The sequence below is a fragment of the Centropristis striata genome, chromosome 5 (genome assembly GCF_030273125.1).
Source record: "Centropristis striata isolate RG_2023a ecotype Rhode Island chromosome 5, C.striata_1.0, whole genome shotgun sequence".
In the NCBI taxonomy this organism is placed as follows: Eukaryota; Metazoa; Chordata; class Actinopteri; order Perciformes; family Serranidae; genus Centropristis; species Centropristis striata.
Window position 1 is genome coordinate 32,712,966 of NC_081521.1, and position 24,401 is coordinate 32,737,366.

At 36.7% G+C, this 24,401-nt stretch overlaps 1 protein-coding gene across 1 annotated transcript; it reads left to right on the top strand.

The window, feature by feature from the left end:
- Positions 1 to 7,233: 7,233 nt before the first annotated feature.
- On the top strand, positions 7,234 to 16,720 carry LOC131971671 (deoxynucleoside triphosphate triphosphohydrolase SAMHD1-like). Its single transcript, XM_059333207.1, has 16 exons — positions 7,234 to 7,386; positions 7,521 to 7,572; positions 8,041 to 8,201; positions 8,444 to 8,479; positions 8,564 to 8,643; positions 10,267 to 10,361; positions 10,851 to 11,037; positions 11,091 to 11,208; positions 11,890 to 11,998; positions 12,094 to 12,185; positions 12,288 to 12,403; positions 13,053 to 13,186; positions 14,952 to 15,050; positions 15,202 to 15,306; positions 15,439 to 15,576; positions 16,119 to 16,720. The coding sequence occupies exons 2-16, from the start codon at positions 7,555 to 7,557 to the stop codon at positions 16,149 to 16,151; spliced, it is 1,521 nt and encodes a 506-aa protein (XP_059189190.1). The 5' UTR covers positions 7,234 to 7,386; positions 7,521 to 7,554; the 3' UTR covers positions 16,152 to 16,720.
- The last annotated feature ends 7,681 nt before the right edge of the window (positions 16,721 to 24,401 follow it).

Genomic DNA, 24,401 nt, shown 5'->3' on the forward strand with positions numbered 1-24,401 from the left:
ACGTGTGTTTTGCAGGCCTCTCCGTCTAATGGAGAGAGCCCATCAAGACTGTCAGGTAAAAACCTAATAACTGTAGGTTTCGCACAATGGATCGACAACTGTTAAGCTCATGAAATCCCTAAAAGTTACCAGATATTGTCCAAATTCCATGTGTCCCCTATTTCTTGAAAAGCTGCCCTTTGGACAAGTTTTTCTGACAAAACAAAGCAAAACTCAGCAGCAGGTCTTGTTTAGATGTGGAGAGTAGCTTTATACCACCCACTTACATGGTTTTAACTCATTTAAGTGTCCTTACTGCTGTAATAATGACTTTAATGTTAATGGTTGATTGATGGCAGCGAAGCACTTTGTTTGTTTGACCATAAGTCAGGAGCAGAGGTCTGATGGTGCCAGTACAAAACCGTCATCATCTCCTGTCAGTCACACAGAAGCCATTCTGTTACATAACAGCTGCCACTGAATTTATTCAGCTAACACCAAAAGACACTGTTGTCTGTTTATATCCAAAATGAAATTCTCATTTGTATTTTTCTAAATTATAATGTTTCCAAACCTTCTTGACTTGTGACCCCTTTCAGATTGACTGAACAGGTCACAGCTTTCACCTTGTTTATATCAATACATTTCAGAGGTACAATAATCCAGTAATACTCCAGAAAAAACATTTACTACTAATACTATAATTTTTCCTATTTCATCTACAGTTCAAAACGTTATACCACACTTCAATTCAGATCCAAATATTACTTTTTACTCCACAACATATAATGAATTCATGAAATGTAAAGGGTATCTGGAAGATGCGACAACTAAAATAAATCTTGCGTTGATATTTTTTTGTGTCATTTCACGAGTTTATTTGAAATGTGAGCAGACTTGAGCAGTAAGCTGAATGATCCCAGTGATCGTCTCCTTCTCTGAGGAGCTCAAGAGACTAAACGTAGACTTGGTTTTGATTGCCAGAGGCGGATAACTGTAGGGTAACAGCAGCTTAAAGTATTTACGTTGTGTGTGGGCCTCCTGTCAATCACATTGACAATTTCCTAAAGTGGCATGGACTCAATGGCCAGGGACTTTAAAGATGTTGAAGTATTCCAAATATCTGCAGTGATTACTAATGCAAACCAGGGGGAAGGGGTTCAGAGCTAAGTCTTGCAGGCCAAGAGGCTTTTCTTCCTGTGCCCTCACGTGTGGATAAAAGTACCGTTGGGTGAACAAAAGCAGCCAGACTTTACTGGTTTTTAGGCTGATTACTGGGGCTCAAGCAGGGAACAGCAGCATTACGTTATAGAAACCCTTTATTACCCACATCCTGTGGCAATGCGTCCTTGAATTTGGTTTTTGGAAGTTGGAAGAAGCAAGTATTTGCAGGGCAATATAGTCAATCTAAAAGCACTGATCATGACTTCTTTCATTGTTAGATAAAGAGCATGACTTTTAAGAACAACTTTAAATGTTATAGTTAGGTAAATAAAAAATTGACAGCTTCAAAATAAGAGATAGAGTAGGGTTGATCAGTGTGTGATCAAGTGTGTTGGCGGGGATTGAAGCATTATTAATGTGTCCATTATTTATGTATGTTTTTTGGATTTCCTTGTCTTTTTTCACTAATTTGTGATTTTGTTTATACAACATATATATAAAAATCACAAAGAATACACTATTAATGCAAAATGACACAATACTCTTATATAAGGACCTTGGCCTGGAAATAAGGTCACATCATCCCGATGGCACTAATAAAACCAGGTCCTGGTGAGATAACATTTCTGACGTCAGTTGCCAAGGCTTTTTTTTATGTTATCTGCAACTCCAGCGAGACAAAGAGATATCTGTCTGCACAGAAAGCATCTTAAAAACTCCATCTGATGGAAAATATCTTCTTACAAGACAAAGCCGGAGCTGATTTCTCACAGTTGATAGAGGCACTGATATCATGATCCCATTTTGGATAGGACCAGAAGAGAATATGACACGTAACGTCTAGAGACAGACGCGTGTTTTATCTACCCAACAGCATCCATCTACCAATGATAATAAGGTGTTCAAACTCCTTTGTTGGGATACAAATACTTCTGTATACACATCCTAACGTCACACACAGGCAGTAAAACACTGGGGGAAAACATAGAAAATCTAAGGATAAGCTGTACATATATGATATCAGTATGATGTAAATGCAGAGAATATGCGGTACACATTATGATAGTAATGATAATGGTATGAGGGAGGATAGCAGAGAGGTATACTGCCCTACAAAGCCTAACTGCAGTAACTATGCAAAAGGTAAAACTGAGAAAAAACGCTTTAAAGTTTTTTAACGCGTTTTAACTGGCCAGTCAAATTGGTTATATGTAGATAAGTGATATATCACTTATTTCTACACGTATTTATGATGCAATTGTTATGCTCAAAAATCATGATGATTTATTTGACCTTTGACCCCAAAAAACGTAGTTACTGCATTGCTGTAAAAGGTTCTAATAGTAGTGCGAAAACAGAGTGGAGTAACAGCAATGTTGTCATCTTCTTTCAGCATTTATACTTAGTTTTCTGTGAATAAACATTTTCAAATTGTTTTTGTTATCAGTGTATTTAAAAGGGTTTAACAACTCTATGTTGTATTCTAGACTCTATGTGCGTATTCTAGACTTATTATAAAGAAATGTTATATGATAGTCTTAATATCGTTTATCTCTTTTTTTACTTCATCACTATCTAGATAATACTTTTCTTATATTTTCTATTATTTTTTATGTTTAAATTAGTATCCAAAGCAGGCCATGCTAAGTGCTATTACTGCTTAGTTTCAAGTTGGATTTTGTGGTTTTTATATAAATATTTCTCTGAACTAAAGCAAAATTGAAATCTAAAACTTTTTCACAAGATAAAAAAGACATCAAGGAGTTAATTTTTAGTTATAACTAAATTTTGACCAAAAAATGAGTTGCTGCAGTTAGGCTTTGTAGGGCAGTATAGTCCAAAGTTATGACAGAAGGAAAACCAGCACATGGTGAAGCAGTTTAAGTGGATTGCTTACTGTGAAGTCAATTTTTTCAATAAAATGAACTGCTATTTATGTCCTCTGGGCATTAGGATGTCCTATTAAAAGTAGCAGAAGCTGTTATAGATCCAATATGTTGTGTACAGGATACATGACTGAGAACACGGTCAAGTTTAGGCCACTACTCATGCAGGAGCTGCTGGTGAATGGGTGTGAAGGAAAAGAAAAAGAGAAGGAGTAAAATGCTGCTTCAGGGGGTTATAATGTGATCAAATGGCATATTAGTAATCATGAGATCAAATTGGGCTGTATGTCAGTATAAATGAGTGTGACACCCCTGCTGTAAAGCAAACTGAACTCTATAGAACAGAGTAACAGTGACATCTTGTGGCCATTTTGCATTTTTGGCCAAAAGTAAAAGCGTATAATTCATATCAATACAGTGTGCACTACATGCTGGTAGCAAACAGCTGTTTGTAATGTAAATCAACTGTTGGTTATACTTTTAACCTTATTCACCTGAGTGTCTTCCAAAATGTATAATTGTACAGTAGATATCTTTCAAGGCTGTTTCCTTAAAATTGAGTTTTATTTTGTCATACAACATACACCAAACCACCCAGCCTTATACCTATGTATCCATATTCTTAAGGTTTTTATAGAGGGGTTTGTTCATATATCATCCATAGTCTGGCTTATATAAAAGATTTTATTATTTTTTTTAAATGTGAAATTTGATTTATTTTTTCAATGGCTGTTGACAGTTTTTTTTCTGATTATAGTGATAGTGAAGTGATAAGGGCGGCTGTGGCTCAGTTGGCTCAGTTGGTAGAGCCACCGACCCTCCGGTCCTGATGAAATAATAACTAGACTCTGACTTGAGGTTAAAGCGGGCTCATATAATTTGCAATTAAAAGTTATGAGTAAACTTCCATATCTTTTCTGACAAACTAACTTTAAAAAATGTAGCTTTGCTTTCCATCTGACTCAACTTTTTCTAAATTGGCATCCTCTAGCTACCCTGCAGAGCCCTCAGGTGAAGTAAAGCTGATTTTACTGGTTGGATCATAACTGGATTGTGTTGTTAGCAACAGAAACAGTTTTTGATTGTGTCCTGCCAGGTCTTTAATGATCCCATCCACGGGCATGTGTACAACCACTGATCATTAAAATCATTGACACATCTCAGTTCCAGAGACTACGATACAAGCACCTTATAAAATCAATAAATCAATGAAATCAAAGCAAAAATATTGCATACTGTGTTGTATGCATTTTCGATCTGATAATTTCGTTTTACAAAATTACATCATACAGTTACAAACTTAAGTTTCAGTTTTACTCATCTTCCTGTCTGTACTCTCCCTCAGCTGATATGATTAGATAACTTTTAAATGCCAGTGTCACTGAGTGAAGGGTGTGGTTGCATCATGACACGTGTCTCTTTAAAAGCAGTACAGATATTTTTGGAAACTTGTATGACTGCTTTGCATGTAACCAGGATGTAAGAGGAACTGAGCAGGAATGGCACCAGCTCTCTGCTGCCCAACGCTGCATGTCAGCAGGACATTTCATATAGTGTGTGTGAACTACCTGACCATTACTTTTAGTCTTACGCATATTTTTATAATTAGTGAGTCCCCACAATGGAATAGAAACCAAATAAAGACGATATATGTGACATGCCTTGGATAAGCCAATATTGCCTGATAATATTGGTAAAGACACAGCACTGATTAAATATTAACTAGACTAGATTTAAGATTTAAGTGTGCTCATTTCATCTGCAATTAAAAGGCTCTTATTTCATCGTTATGGCTCACAATCACCAGCAGGTTGGAGTATTTTTGATAAAGTGGATCTATCTCTGGTTTCAATTCACCACCTCACCATCTTTGTCACCAGTTTCTCTCTCCATGATGTGCATTCACATGGGACAGTTTCCTTGAATGTACGCACATTTCATTTTCTTTCTTAATCCCAATTTATGTTTAGAAACTGGCATAGGGATATTTCAAGCTCTTTCTTGTGCATACACAACAGTTATAAATGAGACCCCAGGTGTCCTGAAAGATGGTATTTTGTTATCTTGCACACACAAAAAAAACCTTCTGATAGATAATATGTAAGATTTTAAAACATTGAGAAAAACGTGTTCACTGATCACTCCAGAGAGCTGGTGTTTACTGGTACTACTTTGGGTCATAAATTGACTTGGTGTGTCCAAATAATTCTGTGACATGTTTAGTGATCCCATCGGGTGTTTTTGGTTTCCATCTGACTCAACCTTTTAGAAAATGGCATCCTCCAGCTACCCTGCAGAGCCCTGAGATGAAGTGTAGCTGGTTTTACTGGTTGGATCACAACTGGATTGTGTTTTTGATTGTGTCCTGCCAGGTCATTAATGATCCCATCCACGGGCATGTGGAGTTACACCCACTGCTCATCAAAATCATTGACACACCTCAGTTCCAGAGACTACGACACATCAAGCAGCTTGGAGGGGCCTATTATGTTTACCAGGGAGCATCCCACAACCGCTTCGAACACTCGATTGGGTATGTCCGCATGTTATCAGATAGACACAGATATGTGTCTTAAGGGAATCACAGTCCAAATTAAGTGAAGATTGGTTTGCTATAAAGCACCTTAAAAAATCAGTAAATCAATAAAATCAAAGCAAAAACATTGCATATTGTTTTGTATAAGCTGCCCATCTCTTTACTGATAAATTCCTTTTACAAAATTACAACATACAGCTACAAACTTAAGTTTCAGTTTTACTCATCTTCCTGTCTGTACTCTCCCTCAGCTGATATGATTAGATAACTTTTAAATACCAGTGTCATTGAGTGAAGGGTGTGGTTGCATCATGACACGTGTCTCTTTGAAAGCAGTACAGATATTTTTGGGAACTTGTATGACTGCTTTGCATGTAGAGATTTAAGTGGGCTCATTTCATCTGCAATTTAAATGTTCTTATTGAATAGTTGTGGCTCACAATCACCAGCACAAAAGGACACTGCTGCTGGTTTGAGTATTTTTGATGAAGTGGATCTATTTCTGGTTATAATTTACCACCTCATCATCTTTGTCACCAGTTTCTCTCTCCATGATGTGCATTCACATGGGACAGTTTCCTTGAATGTACGCACATTTTATTTTCTTTCTTAATCCCAATTTATGTTTAGAAACTGGCATAGGGATATTTCAAGCTCTTTCTTGTGCATACACAACAGTTATAAATGAGACCCCAGGTGTCCTGAAATATGGTATTTTATAATCTTGCAAGCAAAAAAAACCCCTTCTGATAGCTAATATATAAGATTTTAAAAATGGATAAAAATAATGGAGATGCATTATCTTTCAGCCCTTTGAGGACCTCCATGCCCACAATGATATTTTAGCAGCATTGGGAAGGTCCTTTTAAATTGTAACTAACAAGTAAACTTCCATTATCTTTAATAATACATAAATGCTATAGCATTACATTATACAATAACAAAATTAAATGTTAATTCAATTTAAGTGTCATGAAGTGTATGGTGAGGTTGCATGATGGCATGCGTCTCTTTAAAAGCACAAACTTTTGGATGACTGGTTCACCCACCTGTTCACTGATCATGCACATGCCTTATATGTTAATGTTAAACTATACTACTGCAAGTAATGAAACACTGTTGGGTGCACTGGAAGATGTCCTTCCCTGACAGTAACCTGCATAACGACCCTGCCTCAGCTGTCAAAGTGAGAAGTGACTCATCTCATCTGTAAGTCTATTTAGCCTACCTATCTTTCGGAGTTTAAAAGTGCACTACAAGGTTTGATTTTCCAAAAAATATTTGAATAGTTTCCAGCGAATATCAATGTTCAATGTGTATGTGCTGGATGGTGCGTGTACCTTATGAAAACTAAGTGTTTTATGGAGTTGCAGACGTTGTAGTGTGTCATGTAATGTACAAATACATACTTCCTACGGGCACTGCACTAGCACCAATAAAATCATAATACAAAAAGAGATGGAAAAACATTGTTGGGCCTCTCTCTGAATTGGCAAGAATATTCATTCTATTTTAAGTTTCAGTTTTCTGATTGTCCAATCAATCACAAAAGAATTTCACTGTCAGGGCAGTGGCAAATCCAATAGGTGTGGTTAAGATTTAAAAGACAGGTATTGTTCTAACCCTTTGTGTCTTTTGTGCAGGTCTGTCTGGATAAGCTGGATATAAAACGTGATATAACTTTATTCATGTGGCAGTCATTGATTAGACACAAATACACCCTCGGACATCTTCAAAGCGCTACAGAAGAATGTAGAGTGAAGGAAACGTGTCAGTACCTGCAACCAGAAGGACTTTGAGAATTGGAGGCTAAATATAGAGGTTGGTTTTACTGTTTGGTAAATTAATTTAGGTTTAATTGATGTTTAAAATCCACCTGACTGGATTTCTTTGAGATTTCACATCTCAGTTTTCTCTTTTGAACTAATTTCCTATCATGTTATTTTTTCAAATAGAAAACTTGGTGACCATCTGAGAATCCAGCACAGTATGTCGAAACAAAACAAGGTAATATATATCGTGCCTGAGTGTACATAACACTACACTTCAGGGTCAGTGAATAAACATACTGTATAGGCACAAGGCCAAGACTACATGTTTTCTGTCTATTGTTGAGTTCATTGTTAGTCTACATAACAAGGCGATGAGAAGTCAGAGACGGGAAAATGAAGGTGAGGAAGATTGTGGTTTGAAATGAAGAAAAACTAGTTAACTGATCACTCCGGAGTGCTGGTGTTTACTGGAAGTAATTTGGGTCATAAATTGACTTGGTGTGTCCAAATAGTTCAGTGACATGTTTAGTGATCCCATCAGGTGTTTTTATAGCTTTGGTTTCCATCTGACTCACTGGGCCGAATGGAAGAACTTTTTTGAAATTATCATCCTCCAGCTACCCTGCAGAACCCTGAGATGAAGTGTAGCTGTTTTTATGGTTTGTATCATAACTGGATTGTGTTTTTGATTGTGTCCTGCCAGGTCATTAATGATCCCATCCACGGGCATGTGGAGTTACACCCACTGCTCATCAAAATCATTGACACACCTCAGTTCCAGAGACTACGACACATCAAGCAGCTTGGAGGGGCCTACCATGTTTACCCGGGAGCATCCCACAACCGCTTCGAACACTCGATTGGGTATGTCTGCATGTTATCATATAGATATACGTGTCTTAAGGTAATCACAGTGCAAATTTAGTGAAGATTGGTTTGTTGTAAAGCACCTTATAAAATCAATAAGTCCGTACAATCATAGTAAACACATTGCGTACTGTGTAATAGGTATAATAAACGTTTATATGACTTTTTTGCAGCATGATACTGATGTGGTAAATGTGTGATGAGTTCTGTGTTGTTGTCTGCTGTATGTTTGATTAAAGGGTCGCACACTTGGCAGGAGAACTTGCAAAAGCTCTGAAGGAAAAGGAGGAGAAAAAGCAGGAGGAAAAGCAGAAGGAAAAGCAGAAGGAAGAGCAGAAGGAAGAGCAGAAGGAAAAGCAGGAGGAAAAGCAGGAGGAACTCAAAATCACTGACAGAGACGTCCTTTGTGTGCAGATTGCTGGTCTTTGCCATGACCTGGGTGAGTGATACGTATATTTTCACTATTACATGTGTTACATTTTGAATGGTAATTCCAGGGTGTGATTAAGAGTGAAAAGGAACATGAAACTAACCATAAATTATCAAATACCAGTTGCTGTGGATCTAATGTTCAGGGGGTAATGCATGAAATGGCTCAAATGGTCACATGAAAATATACAATTTATCTTCTTAAAAAAATACTGTTTTCTTATTTCAGTGTTGAATTACAGCCAATTATAACTCAACAGTTATTTTATTTTACATACACACACACACACACACACATATATATATATATATATACATATATATATATATATATATATACATACACACACACACAGACACACACACACACACACACACACATATACATATATATACACATACATATATATACATATGTATATACATACATACACATATATACATATACATACATATATACACACACACATATATACATATATATATATATATACACACACACATATATGTGTGTATGTATACATATATGTACATGTATATTACATTTACATTGGATCACTACAAGTGTGTGTGTATATATACATATATATATACACACATATGTGTATATATATATATATATATATATATATATATATATACACACACACACACACACACACACACACACACACACACACACACACACACACACACACTTGAAGTGATCCAATGTAAATGTAACTTTTCCTTTGTGTTTGTAGTATGTGTAAATTAAATATATAAGTATATTTTTTTCAACTCATGGCCTGTTTCTTTTCTTATTAGAAACAACAAGTTAAGGAGCAGTTTGATGTGTTTATCTAATGACAGAGAAAAAGGATAACAAAGGATATTAATCCAAACATTGTTGTTTTCAATTCCAATAACTAATAATCAAAGGTCAAACACAATCAGAGATAACCTAGACAAGAGATAACTTTCAACTTCTTAAATTTAATCAGTATAGCTTATAAATAACAAACTACTAAAGCTGCTATTGAAATGCAATTAAACCAATGGAAACTTCCATATCATATCTGTACAATTAGGGGGTTGGGGGCTATTAAATGACACTATAGGGTTGACATAGTTTGACATAGTTGAGAGTTGCCACATTAAAGTCAGGGCATGCTCTGTTAAATCAACTTTTTCCACATTAAATTGAGAAAAAAGAACAACATATAGGCCAATATAATATATCACTGATATATCTCTATGACTCAATGATGTTGTCAATAGTGCACAGTAAAGGCCTAGGACTTTGGACATTTTTTATTACGGTTAATTTGAGTCATCACAAACAGGTGCAGTCAAAATACTCTGGATTTCTGCTGAAAATTGGCAAGGTTTGGTAAGTCTCATTTATAACTCAAGCAGGGTTGAGAGTATGGCATCACTGCTGGTATATTCTTGCATTAAAAGGAAATAATGCTGCAAAAATCTACCTCAGCCTGAAAACAACAAAGAAACATGGAGGGGATGTTGAATTTGCATCAAACAGCAAACAAACAAAACAGGCCTCATAATATATACTCAATCTACCCATTGCTCACCAGTTAACCTTACTTGACTTTGCACAAATTCAACCTAATTTTATTTTTCCAATATCTAGGACATGGGCCATTTTCCCATCTTTATGATGCAATTTTCATTCCAAGAGCAAACCATCCACCAGGTGAAGAAGGCAAGGGAATGAAGGATTGGAAGGTAAGAAACAATTACTTCTGTTGTCCCAGATGTGTGACATAATAACCAACCATAAAACAAGCACATGTAAAACACATAAGCAGGAGCTTCATTAATGTAGTGACTCAGCTGGATACAAATGAGAACTAATTAGCAAAGAAATGAACAGGGAGTTTAGTAGTTAAGGTGGCAGCACAAAGAGTCAAAGCAATGTAGTCCTGGCTGGTGCCTTACTTTGATGTCTGGGGAGAGTTGGAGAGGTGAAGAAAGATCTAAATTAGGGGGAGTAGGGAGAAGCTCGCCATATGCACTACAAGTGACACGGTCACTATGTGAGTTATCGGCACAGATCTGTCACCTGGCAAAGGTGAGAGATAAGACAAACATTCACATTCCTTTTCCATATCCTGTCCTGTTTAAAGCAGAGATAGGATCTTTCTACTAAAGCTTTAGTCGTTGTATTTTTTCTTCTCATGCTAATATATATTAATGGATCTGTGCATCTTGCAGCATGAGGAAGCCTCTGTAAAGATGTTTGACCACATGGTGAAAAAAAATGAACTGGAGGAGATGATGATAAAATATGGCCTGAAGTTTGGAAAACTGGTGGTTGAGAATGACCCAGACGGTGACGACATGACATTTATTAAAGAGATGATTAAAGGAAAAAAAACAAAAACACCTGTGAGTTGTGTAAAATCACTCAGTATCATAATCATTGCTACAACAGCCAATGACTAATGCTACTATCACCATCATTTCCACAGTGGCCATATAAAGGTCGGGGAGAGGAGAAGTCCTTTCTCTATGAAATCGTGGCCAACAAAGAAACTGGCATTGATGTGGACAAGTTTGACTACTTTGCCAGGTGGGGCTTGTTGAACAGCTGCAGATCAGCAACCCTAGACACAGGTGCCACCATTGGCACACAGTAGCTGAACCAATGGCACATTAGCTGTTAGTGTGCAAGAGAGTTATTTGTAAATGTTGAAGTGCCAACTCATCCACATATTGAATAACCACTAGAATAAGGATGGCATCATTGTTGCATAGTACTTATATTTCTGTTATTATGTTAATTCTTCCTTTTTGACATTTTTGGTCAATTGCAAAACTAATGAGGGAATGTCATATAAAGCAGTATGCTGACTAACTTTGCATTAAGAAAGTACACATTTTCAGTTTACTGCCTATATAATTATATATAATCATATAATTATAATGTTCTGATTCTAGGAGAAACATGTTTTGGCTTTTTTTTTTTTTGCCAACATGGTTGGAATTATTAAATTAATTAATTAATTTAATTAATTAATTAAAGATCCCTTTAAGATTAAATGTATGCGTTGGTGTCATAATAAAAAACATTTGTTAACCCCAATGTTGAAAATTTTCAGAAACAGCACTTCATATGGAAAAAGTTGCCAAGCCCTGCTGTAGGGCAATTCACTCATTATATCCTAATGATTTTCAGCATTCTTCCGGATGCTTTAATTAGTTTAACGCATTGAACCATTTTTATCTGCTCTGTCTCACTCTTTTATTTCAGGGACAGCTACCACCTGGGCATCCAGACCAATTTTGACCATCGCCGCTTTATACAGTTTGCCAGGGTGTGTCAGGTTGGAAAGAAGACGCATATCTGCACTAGAGACAAGGTGCTGACTTTGCTGCATCTCATTTAAAATCATATTTTAAAACAGCAATCTGTTTACATGATTTGCTATGACTAAAAGACATGGAACTCTTTTAGGAGGTGGACAATCTGTATGAGATGTTCCACACAAGGTACTGTCTCCACAGAAGGGCCTACCAGCACAAAGTTACCAAGATCATAGAGACTATGTGAGTATTTATTCTTAATCGTAACTTAATCAATTTGCTTCATGATTCAATGTCTTGTATAGTATACATAAAAAGGATAATATGTTGGGTATAATGATCCAGGATCGCAGAGGCCTTTGTAAAAGCAGACGAGCACATCCAGATTAAAGGCTCAGGAGGGAAGATGTTCTCTCTCTCTACAGCCATAGGTGACATGGAGGCCTACACCAAGCTGACAGGTCTGTAGAAACCACTGTGTGATGTGAGCTTCTGTTTTAACATTGAGACACAAAGAGCAGTCAGCTGGATACACAGCCCATCATCTTTGCCATGTTTAAAAAACAAACATTTGTTTTCTTTTAAAATATGCTGATTTGGCTAAACATGTTCTGTTAGATGGCTGTCAGTTTTGTCATGTTGTGTTTTGCTTTATTCTAATTTGTTTACATACAGTGGTATAAAGCCTTTTGACAATTTTCAGAATTATTCTAAAGATTGCAGGTGCCCGATGACTCAGCACATCAACTATGGAGTTAAAGTAACAGTGTCAAACAGTTAACTTACTGTGGCAGAAAGCACATCATTCTCAGTCATCCTAGCATAGAAATGAATTAATGAGGAGCTATAAATCAAAATCTGCGATTGGCTAAACAAAAATCAAGCTTTAAGTGCACTTTTGCAGTACAACAGCTTGGCTAGCTGGCTCACCACTACTACAAACTTACAAGAACACAAGGATGAATCATATTTCTGATGAAACAGACAGAAAAGACATGCACATTCCCTTAGCTTCGAAAGCTACTGATTAAAGGATTTTTTTCTGTGTGTGAACTTTCAAGCCCAAAGCCCTTTTTCAGCAGTTTGTTTCTGTCTCCGTTTGTCCTGTAGATCATGTGTTTCAAAGAATACTCAACTCAACTCGTGTGGAGCTGCGTGATGCAAAGAAGATTCTTGAGAGGATCATTGATCGAAAACACTACAGGTGTCTGGGGGAAACAACACCAAACCTGAGCCTAACCAAGGTGTGCAGTCATGTCTTTGGATGCCTCTATCACATTACACTCCTTTAAACACACTACACACTAACACACTACACTCCTCATTACACCCACTTTGAAACGCCTATGTCACTGTGGCTATGGGAACTATAGCCACTACACTTGGTTTGGTTATGACAGAGCTGGATGTTGTGCTACTTTTGTGTTTGATAACTGCATATTTCTTGCTTCTGTATTCTATCATTTTGCATTGCCTCTGTGCATATTGTGATTGGATTTCACATGGACTACGATATAATAATAGATTACTACCAATCACATTTCTTAGAAACAAAATTTTGAAGATAAGATAGCAGTGAGCAGTCATTGGACTAAAAGTCACTTAGAGTACATCTACACTAAACATGGGAGACGTTTTTTGTGTGGAAGCATGACTTAACACTACACTGTTATGTGGTTTAATTTATAAATATGCAGAACATTTTAAATTTATCATGTCTTTCATGTTAAATCTTGACCTGAAAAGTAACCAAAACTATCATCTAAACATAGTGCAGTAAAAGCACAATATTGCCATTAAAATGGAGTAGATGTATAATGTTACATGAATGAAAATACTTAAATCAAGCACAAAAACCTCAAAATTGTCTTTAAGTATAGCCCTTGAGTAAATGTACTTTGTTACATTCCACCACTGTAAACTAGCTAAATCTGTAGCTAGATCTGTTACTATTTCTCGCCTCAAATGTTTTCCAAAACACATTTTAGTTTACAGTTTGGCTGTAACTTTAGAAGGCTTTTGACTCGATCGCTATGTTGGCCCTGTTTGAAAATGGACCAAGTACCGGACTTTCTTAGGACCCAAATTTGCATCAACTTGTGTCACTCAGTGCTACGTCACACGATTCATTGCTCCGATTGTTGAGTCCGATTGAAAATGAATTGTTAAGAAGAAATTTGGTTATAAAATAGCCAAATTTATGCTCCTTTTCTGGGTGAAAAGGTCATTGCTTGTTCCTGTTGCGTTTCATTTTACATTTCCTCTGTGGGTGACTGGATTTCATTCGGACGACAACACATTCTTACCATTCCCAATTCCTAGAAATGGAATAGAGAGGATGTGATAGCAGTGAGAAAAAAAATCACATGATTAAATGTCACTAAAGACTACAGTACGTTTAAACTAAGCTGAATTTCTGTACACAAATGCCAAGAATCAAACTGACTACACTCAGAAAAAGATCGGTTTATAACAGTCAACATCTGGTAAGGTGCCAGACAGACACCCTGGCTGACAAATCTTTTTCTTTTTCTGGTCTGACAAAATCAACATAAATACTGGTTACAGAACTGTGCTGTAATATCAACTATATTGACATTTAAAATGAATGAGATGACAGAAAGTTGTCCTCTTACTGCCTCACAGTGAGTTATTTAGTGATAGTTATTTAATCACAGCTCATTAATACACCACAGCTGTAGCTCAGGAGGCAGAGTGGGGTTGATGCTCCTGCTGTCTATGTGCCGAGACAAGCAAGATACGATCAACAAGAGAAGCTAAAGTTGTTCCTGGCAGGCAGGTGGTGCCTTGCATTGCACATCTGCTGCCATGAATGTATACATGTTTGTGAAGAGTAAAGCACTTTGAAAGTTTAAGTAGAAAAGTGCGTTTTCAGTTCAGCCTATATGATTCAGCAAAATCTGCTCAAATTGTGGTGGTTAGCAACAATTCCTTTGCTGCAAGGCTGGCGAGAGATTACAGATCATTTATTTCTCCTCCCTTCTGAAGGAAATGAAAGATCGTTGGCAAGAGGAATTGAACAAAGACCTCCCTGAGCCTGAGGAATCGAACAAAGACAAACTGACAAAAGGGGATCTTATAGTTGAGGTGAGTTTTTAGACCATTTATTTAACCATCATTTTTCTTTTTCTTAAACTTGGGTTGAATTTATTCGCCTTTAGTTTGAATGTTACCTACTTATTGGCATAATTTACCTGAGAAAAAGAAAAGAGGCTTGTGTCTCACATTTGTATTTCAGGTCGTCACAATGGACTATGGCATGAAAGAAAAGGACCCCATCGAGAATATGTATTTCTACAGCAAGGGAAACCTGGAAGAAGCATTCATGGTCTCCAAAGACCAGGTCAGAACCAAAGCAAAGGCAACAAAAATGTCAATCTTAGTCTTTCTTTGCATGAACTTGTGTGCATTTATTCATAAGGCAGCCTCTGTTATGTCATTATTCTCAAATTGATGCTGTCGTCATTCTTGTCAGTTGTCCAAGCTCCTCCCAACCTGCTTTTCTGAGACGCTGATCAGGGTCTACTGTAAGAAGATTGATGCAACAAGTCTGAATTCTGCCAAGGAGAAATTTAAACAGTGGTGCGCAAGCGAGGGCTGGCCAAAACCTCAGGTAATATTTAAGTATTCGGCCATCATGCTGGAGGTTCTATTAAATGCCTAAAATATCATAAACATCATATTTATGTTTTGAATATTACAATGGGTTCCCAGTTATGAGTCAGTAGGGAAAGTCACTACAATCAAAAGGGGCTTTATGCCACATCTCTTTGAGTTTCAGTATCTGAGTGCAGTCTAATTCCTGTCATTATTGACTTTTCTCAATGAATCGATGTAGGAAAAAAGGAGAAAATGCCTGCAATAATTTACTGAAGCCCAAAGTTGCGTCTTCAAGTAGCTTGCTTCATCTCACCAATGGTCCATCACCATCACATAAAACAGAGGAGTAAATCCTCACAAGTGAGCAGCTTATAATAACAAAAATATTCATATGATGAATAGTTATAATAATTTTTGTTGTCAATTGACTGATGAACTAATCATCTCATCTCCAGTATAGTGTACTGTTGTGTTTCAGGATTGACAAATTACATCTCTGACTCTGCACTGCTGTAGTTAACATTGATGCATTTGTCTGTCTTTATTTACTTGCAGGATGGAGATAGAGCAATACCAGATCTCAAATAATTAACACAGTTCATCTGAAGTTTTGGAAGAGGGGCTTAAAAACATACAAAAGAAAGCAAACAGTCCCTGAGACTCATTGGCTCATTATGATTGAAGTTGATTAAATTGTTCTATAACGAGTGTGTCAATGAGCACAGTGCAGTACCAACACCATCTTCTCCCAAAACTAAAGATTTAAGAGGAAGAGGATGCATTATTGCATTAGTTGGGCCGTATACTGTTTTTAGAGCCCTATTCAATATTATACAAATAACTTTGTTTTAGTTTGATCATTTTAATCATCTTTATTTTAGACTTTAGATCTATATGTCACATTATAAACCGAATCACTGTTTAATACCATGTTGGTTGCAAAAACATCTTTCACAGCAGACATTTTGGCTTGTGATCGCAGGAAAAGCACAGGTGAAATTGACGACATTAACGATGGCTTAGTTCTCTGTGTATTCCTGATGATGAGGGCAAGCTGTAAAACACTACCAACATGTGATTTAGACCTAAAGTTAACATTTAATTGTAGTTTAAGGATTTCATAATTTTAGAGGTGTTTGGTTTTGAAGTTAATCGTGTGTTTTTGGTGTTTGTTGTGGTTTCAACATGGGACATCCATCTATATGAAATCAGATTTATGATTACTATAACATTATACTGTGTACCACTATATTCTATTTATTTCATGTAACCATCTGTATGAATGTAGTTAACACAAACTTCTAATATTGCTGTGTTTTGCCTTCTGTGTGAAGATTAGTTGTGTATTTAATATGTGATCAGTATGGGTGTCTCAATTTAAATTCTAAATCGAAATTCAAAATGAGCTTTCAATGTTGATTTATGAAATCAAAGCCAGGATTGGCAAATCACAAGTTTGACTGTATGGCCTTTATGTGGCACATTACAGAAAAATATAACAGTTTTATCACTTTATATCATGTAGTGTATCTTTTAAAGAATTTGAAAATGTAAGTAATTGTTAAACTGTAGTTTTAATCAAATTGTGAAAATTGAAAGTCTAATCAAAGCTGGAATTGGAGAATCAAGACACTAATAATAATAATGGGGCTGTAAAGGGAAACCTACCAAAGGTTATTAGAACTTGTTTTCCTAACAAGATGTGTTGCTATTAACAGATTGGGTCTGCTCTTTTCGTCGAACCAGATGAAATCATACTATTATATTTCCCAGCTATGATAATGATGATGCTTCCACTGAATATTTCAATAAAAATATGTTGTCAAAGAAAAAAGCTTTTCTGAAGAAATTGTTCAAATGTATGCAGAAGCAAAAAAAGGACTTTAAGGAATACTTCACACAATAAATTTGTATAATCGGTTACTCACCATGTGTTTCCTTGAATTCTTGAAGAAAACTTTGTTTTTCCTCCTACGGCAAATCCACGAACGGCCAGAAACATAGTAAATATTTCATGAGTTGAAGTTAGTGGAGGCCAGGTTCAGCAAAACTGTATCAGCTCGTGCAGTATAATCCAAGTCTCATTTATCCAGTCGAATCCTCGTCCGGACTGACACGGACTTGCAGGACGCCTGCACAAGCCAGAGACAGTTGCCAGCCGTGGATCTGGCAAAGAATCCCCATGTCCACGCATGGCCTATGTAGCCTACTTACTAATGTAGAAGCACAACTTAAAAAAGACCAAATCAGCCAAAATATGCAGGTCTATTATGTTAGCCATACAGAGGATGGAACAAAACAGTCAAGGGGACCGAGGGGACCGAGATCAGGGCTCGGCCTGTTTTCTCCAGTTTCTTCCTCGCAGTGAGAATCACTTCTCTTTCAGATAGTTCTCTATCCTTGGGCAGGAGAGGCTCCATGTTTTTGCTTCAAAAAAAGGAAAAAAAAATAAAGCGTCACAATACTGATCTGCACGTTGATTAACTTGGCAAAGGTCAAAACATTCAGCTTAGCCTTAAAATCTGTCAGAGCTATCATTTCAGTGGTATTTAAATTTAAACATTTAGTCAAGTATTCAGCAGTGGTTGAAATTCAATATGGTATTCGTTTCTTATTAAATTCTTCTACAAATATTTTTAAATTACCAATAGGCTACACTCTCTTTACTGGACAAATTAATATCACAAAATCATTTGATGATCCATGTCGCAGAATGCATGCAGAAACACAGGTTCAACGCACACACATTCTTCATCATCTATAAATACTTGATTAAAACACCTTTTTATACATAATGCATCCTTTTCGAGCTGCAACAAAATTTGCCCATATTGCCCACCCCTACTATTGCATTGCCTGTCTTCTGGATGTTTCTACCTTTTCCTATTTTAAAAGACATTGTTGGTTTTGTTGGAGAATTTGTCTGTTTTTTTCCTTATACAATAGAAGGGTCTAATAATATAGGTTGTCGTATCTATGCTGTGATTTCAGATGATAGAACATAACGGTTTCATTTTACTTTGTGTGCAGTAGGAGCAGTCTATTGTAACTTAGTACTTGTACTGTAGTACTGTGCTTTACTTGAGTATTCCCATTTCAAGTTACTTCATACTTCTTCACTACATTTTGAAAGTGAATATTGTACTTTTTTCTCTAGAATTTCTTGCTAGTTACTTTGCAGAGACACATCTATTTTATACATGTATATTATGTTTTATGTTGTCCCCAATGTGCCAATATGAAAATATATATATTTTCATACTGGCACATTGGGGACAACATAAAAGATAGCGATAGATGTCGATATGCCTTTGATAGGCCAATATTGGCCTGTAAACCAGTGTGTCACAGACTGTGCTGAAGTCGTGTTCACTGCAGAGATTTCACACACAAAAACTCCATAAAAACTGAAATAGTTTTTAGTTATATTTGCACAGTATAAGGATATCTTATTAAAAACTAGTAATGCTCCTTTCTGCAATTCTTAAGCACCATTTGATGTGATTTCTACAACCAATGACAATAATTTCAGTTTGTTTCGATAAAGTCCCTCCCTCCTCTCTGCGTGAGGAATGTGACAGTGACACAGCACTGATGAAATAATAACTAGACTCTGACTTAAGGTTTAATTGGGCTCATATCAATTGCAATTAAAAGTTATGAGTAAACGTCCATCTCTTTTCTGACAAATTCATTTTTACAATATTGCATTATACAGTTACAAACTTAAGTTTCAGTTTTACTCATCTTCCTGTCTGTACTCTCCCTCAGCTGAGATGATTAGATAACTTTTAAATACCAGTGTCATTAAGTGAATGGTGTGGTTGCATGATGGCACGTGTCTCTTTGAAAGCAGTACAAATATTTTTGGAAACTTGTATGACTGCTTTGCATGTAACCAGGATGTAAGAGGAACTGAGCAGGAATGGCACCAGCTCTCTCTCCCCAACGCTGCATGTCAGCAGGACATTTCACATAGTGTGTGTGAACTACCTGACCATTACTTTTAGTCTTTAGGACCAAATAAAGTTCATTCATTTTATTTTTTAGTTGTTATGCTCACCATCACTCTTGAAATAGCAGCAGTATGAAATTATAAAAATCTTAAACGTCAAATGTACAGTCCCTTCCAAAACTATTCAAACAACGAGGCAATTTCCTTTATTTTTTGTTGTAATCTGAAAACATTTGGGTTTGACATCAAAAAATAATTATGAGAGAAAAGACGAGTATTCTAGCTTCTTTTACCAGGAGGTTACATCTAGATCTGTTAGAAAAAACTTAGAAGATAGCACCTTTTGTTTGAACCCACCCATTTTTCAAGTGAGCAAAATTATTGGAACATGTGACTGACAGGTGTTTTTGTTGCCCAGGTGTGTCCTATTACATTGATTACTGGAATAATAAATAGCACTGAATGACTACTCTGAGTTTTTGTTGTGCAGCCTGGATTTATAGTTAAAAAGGTGTAACATGAAGACTAGAGAACTGTCTATGGGAGAAAAGCAAGCAATTTTGAAGCTCAGAGAAGATGGAAAATCAATCAGAGACATTGCACAAACATTTACCATAGACAGTACAACCCTTTGGAAAGTCCTAAAGAAGAAAGAAACCACTAGGTTCGTTTCTATTAGGTACTTTTCCCTCCAGTGAGCCGCTATGTGCCTACTACTCGTTAAGAAGAGTTTGAACGAGTCTCCGAAAGTCTCCAATAACACCAGAAAAAGTCGTTAGATTTGTCGCTTGTCGCTTTCTTGAAAAGAGTCGCTACAGGGGTCTGACTAGACGCTAAATGTAGCAACAAAGTCGCTAAGTTAGCAACACTGTTTGCCGCGTCAGTCTGTTGTCAAATTTGAACGTTGGATAGCTGCTACAAAACTAAACTAGTGGGCGTAGCCAAAACACTCAGCCGCTTTGCAAAAAGTACTCAAAAAGTACTCAGTGGAAACACGCCTACTGATGTACTGAGCGACGGAGGAAAGCGTCAGCAGTTGATGACAGAAACTTAAAGAAAACCCCAAAACAACTCTTAGTGACATCATTACCAACCTTGAGAGGGAAGGACTAAAGGTATGAAAAATCAACATTCGCAGAAGACTTCTGGAATTAAAGTTCAGAGGTGACACCAGGAGATTTAAACCACTCAAGGCCAGCTTGGAATTTGCCAAAAATTACATGGACGTTGCTCAAGTGTTCTGGGACAAAGTTTTATGGACTGATGAGACAAAGATTAACCTACAGAAACATTTTGTTTGCCAATTTAAAGAAAGATGCAAAACAAACAACAGAAAGAGGCTGTGATGAAAGCCTGCAGAAGCATCACAATAGAAAAATGCCAAAGTTTGGTGTTGTCATTGGGTCGCAGGCTTGATGCAGTTATTTCAAGCAAAGGATTTGCAACTAAATATGTGGTATTATTCACTTTAATCTGTTTGAAGTCCTACTCCTATCCTTTGGTCACCTAAACTATTGTTGTTCCATTGCCAATGGTGCCATCTTCTAACTTGTGTTACGGATCTACATGTAAAAACCTGCAAATAATAGATGAAATGCGGATCTCCTGTTACATAGTCATCTTCTCATGTCAAACCCCAATGTTTTCAGTGTACAGCATAAATAAAGGAATTGGCCTGGCTGTTCCAATAGTTTTGGAGGGGACTGTACATAAGACGATAGATGCCAATATGCCTCTGAAAGGCTAATATTGACTGATAATTACGCAATATATGACAGACTGCGCAAACAGCAGACAGATGGCATGTTCCTCTTTTAAAAGCAATACATTTATTGGACACCTGTATGACAGCTTGGCATGTAACCAGGATGTAGGAGCAAGGGAACAGGTCAGCAGGCTGTAGAAGAAAGCGAACAGGTAAGCAGGATGCAAGAAAGATCAGTTTTTAGTAAGTTAACGACTACTTTAATTGTTGACAATTAGTCAGTTACGTAACCGTACGTGTTTTCATGCTGCACGCGGACCTTACGCCGAGTTTCTGAGGGCTGAGTCATCTTATATCATAACTATCTTTGCTGAGAGTTGCTCGTGCCAAACAATGAACTGATGATAGATAACAATCACTGGTAGCCAAGAGCTTCATTAATGTAGTGATCAGATGGATACAAGCGGGACCTAATTAACAAAGAAATGAACAGGGAGTTTAGTAGTCAAGGTGGCAGCAGAAAGAATCAAAGCAATGTAGTGCTGGCTGGTGCCTTACTTTGATGTCTGAGGAGAGTGGGAGAGGTGAAGAGTGTAGGAGACGTGTCATTACCCGCAACAAGAAGGACTTGGAGAATGAGACAATAAGTTCAGAGGCTGGTTTACTGGTGCCACAGCATCCACCTGACCGGATTTCTTTGAGTTTTTTATATCTCAGTTTTCTCTTCTGAACTCATTCCCTCTTATGTCCTTATAAAATAGAAAACTTGCTGACTAAGAATCCAGAACAATATGTTGAAACAAAACAAGGAAAGGTACCATGTCTACCGTGAGTGTACATCACCAAATTAATCAGTCCAAATTAAGTGAAGATTGGTTGCTGTACAGCACCTTATGAAATCCATAAATCAATTTTTTTTTAAAAGTAAACACATTGCATAATGCGTTATAGGTATAATAAAAGTTCATATGTTTTGCAGCAGGATACTGATGTGGAAATTGTGCGATGAGTTCTGTGTTGTTGTCCGCTGTATATTTGGTTAAAGGGGTGGGACACTTTGCATGTTTTGCATGCTGCTTTACATGTAGGAGCAAAGCAACAGGTTAACAGACTGTAGTAGAAAGCGATCAATACAGCTTATAAATCACAAACTACTAAAGCTGCTATTTAAATGCAATTAAACCAATGGACTTCCATATCATATCTGTACAATTGGGGGGTTGGGGGCTATTAAATGACACTATAGGGTTGACATAGTTTGACATAGTTGGGAGTTGCCACATTAAAGTCAGGGCATGCTCTTGTAAATCAACTTTTTCCGCATTAAGTTGACAGAAAAAACATGAAGGCTAATATAATATATCACTGATATATGACTCAATGATTTGAGATGATGACAAACAGTGCACAAAGTTCAACTGGGGGGGGGGGGGGGACTGATGTAATGAGTAAACTGATGAACGAAAAATACATCGCACGGTTACAAAATTACACATCTTCCTCTGTCAGTACTTTCCCTCGAATGAGTTGATGAAAAAACTTTCAAATACCAGTGTCATTAAATAAAAGTTACTGTTGCTGGGATGTGTCTGTTAAATGCAGTACCTTTATTTTTGGACAATATGACTGCTCTGCATGTAACCACGATGTAGGTGAAACTGAGCAGGACTAATATGTATGTATATATATATATATATATATATATATATATATATATAAAAAAGATGAAAGGTACCAATATGCCTTTGATCTGCCAATATTGGCTGATAATATTGTGAGGGCACAGCAGTGATTAAATATAAATTAGACTAGATGTAATAGTTAAGTGGGCTCATTTCATCTGCAAAAAAAGGCTGTAATTGAATCGGTATGGCCCACAATCACCAGGAGAAAAGGACATAAAGTGGATCTATCTCTGGTTTCAATTCACCACCTCACCATCTTTGTCAATGATTTCTCTCTCCATGATGTGCATAGACATGGGACAGAGTTTCCTTAAATGTAGGCAGATTTTATTTTCTTTCTTGATCCCAATTTATGTTTAGAAACTGGCATAGGGATATTTCAAGCTCTTTCTTGTGTGTACACAACAGTTATAAATGAGACCCCAGGTGTCCTGAAAGATGGTATTTTGTTATCCTGCACTCACAAAAAAAACCTTCTGATAGATAATAAAAAAAAAGTCAAATTAAATTTTTTTTAAAATTGAGAAAAAATAGTTCACTGATCACTCCAGAGAGCTGATTTACTCTATAATCTCCCTCAGCTGAGATGATTAAATAACTTTTAAATACCAGTGTCATTAAGTGAAGGGTGTGGTTGCATGATGACACGTGTCTCTTTGAAAGCAGTACAAATATTTTTGGGAACTTGTATGACATTTGCTTTGCATTTGCTTTGCATGTAACCAGGATGTAAGAGGAACTGAGCAGGAATGGCACCAGCTCTCTGCTGCCCAACGCTGCATGTCAGCAGGACATTTAATATAGTATGTGTGAACTAACTGACCATTACTTTTAGTCTTAAGCATATATTTTAACTAGTGAGTCCCCACAATGGAATAAGGACCAAATAAAGACGATATATGTGATATAGAGGTCTGAATCACCAGAGGCCCCACGATACAATTCTATCCCAATACTTGAGTCACGGCACGATATTATTATAATTTTAAGCATTTTGCGATATGGTGAGTATTGCGATACAATATATTGTGATTTAACTGTTCAACTGCACTTGTGTCCACAAAATTCAATTCGATTAAGAATTGTTTTGTCAAATAAGAGAAAATTCTCAGTCTATTCACCTCACTTCAGTCTTTTTATTTCTCCACAATGAGAGTCAAACCCACAGACTGACCAACAAAGTATTCAGTCAAACTGAACTGAACTGACATCAAACATGTATGGACGACAACAATTGCATCATTTTCTCAAACTTTAAGCTTCACTGCTCTGAATTTTTTTTGAATGAAACATAAGAAAAGCCTAACTTTTAATTCACCACCTCACCATCTTTGTCACTGATTTCTCTTGTCTCCATGATGTGCATACACATGGGACAGAGTTTCCATAAATGTGGGCATGTTTTTTCTTTCTAAATCCCAATTTATGTTAAGAAACTGGCATACAGACATTTCAGTGTGGTAAGATTTAAAAGACAGGTATTGTTCAAACCC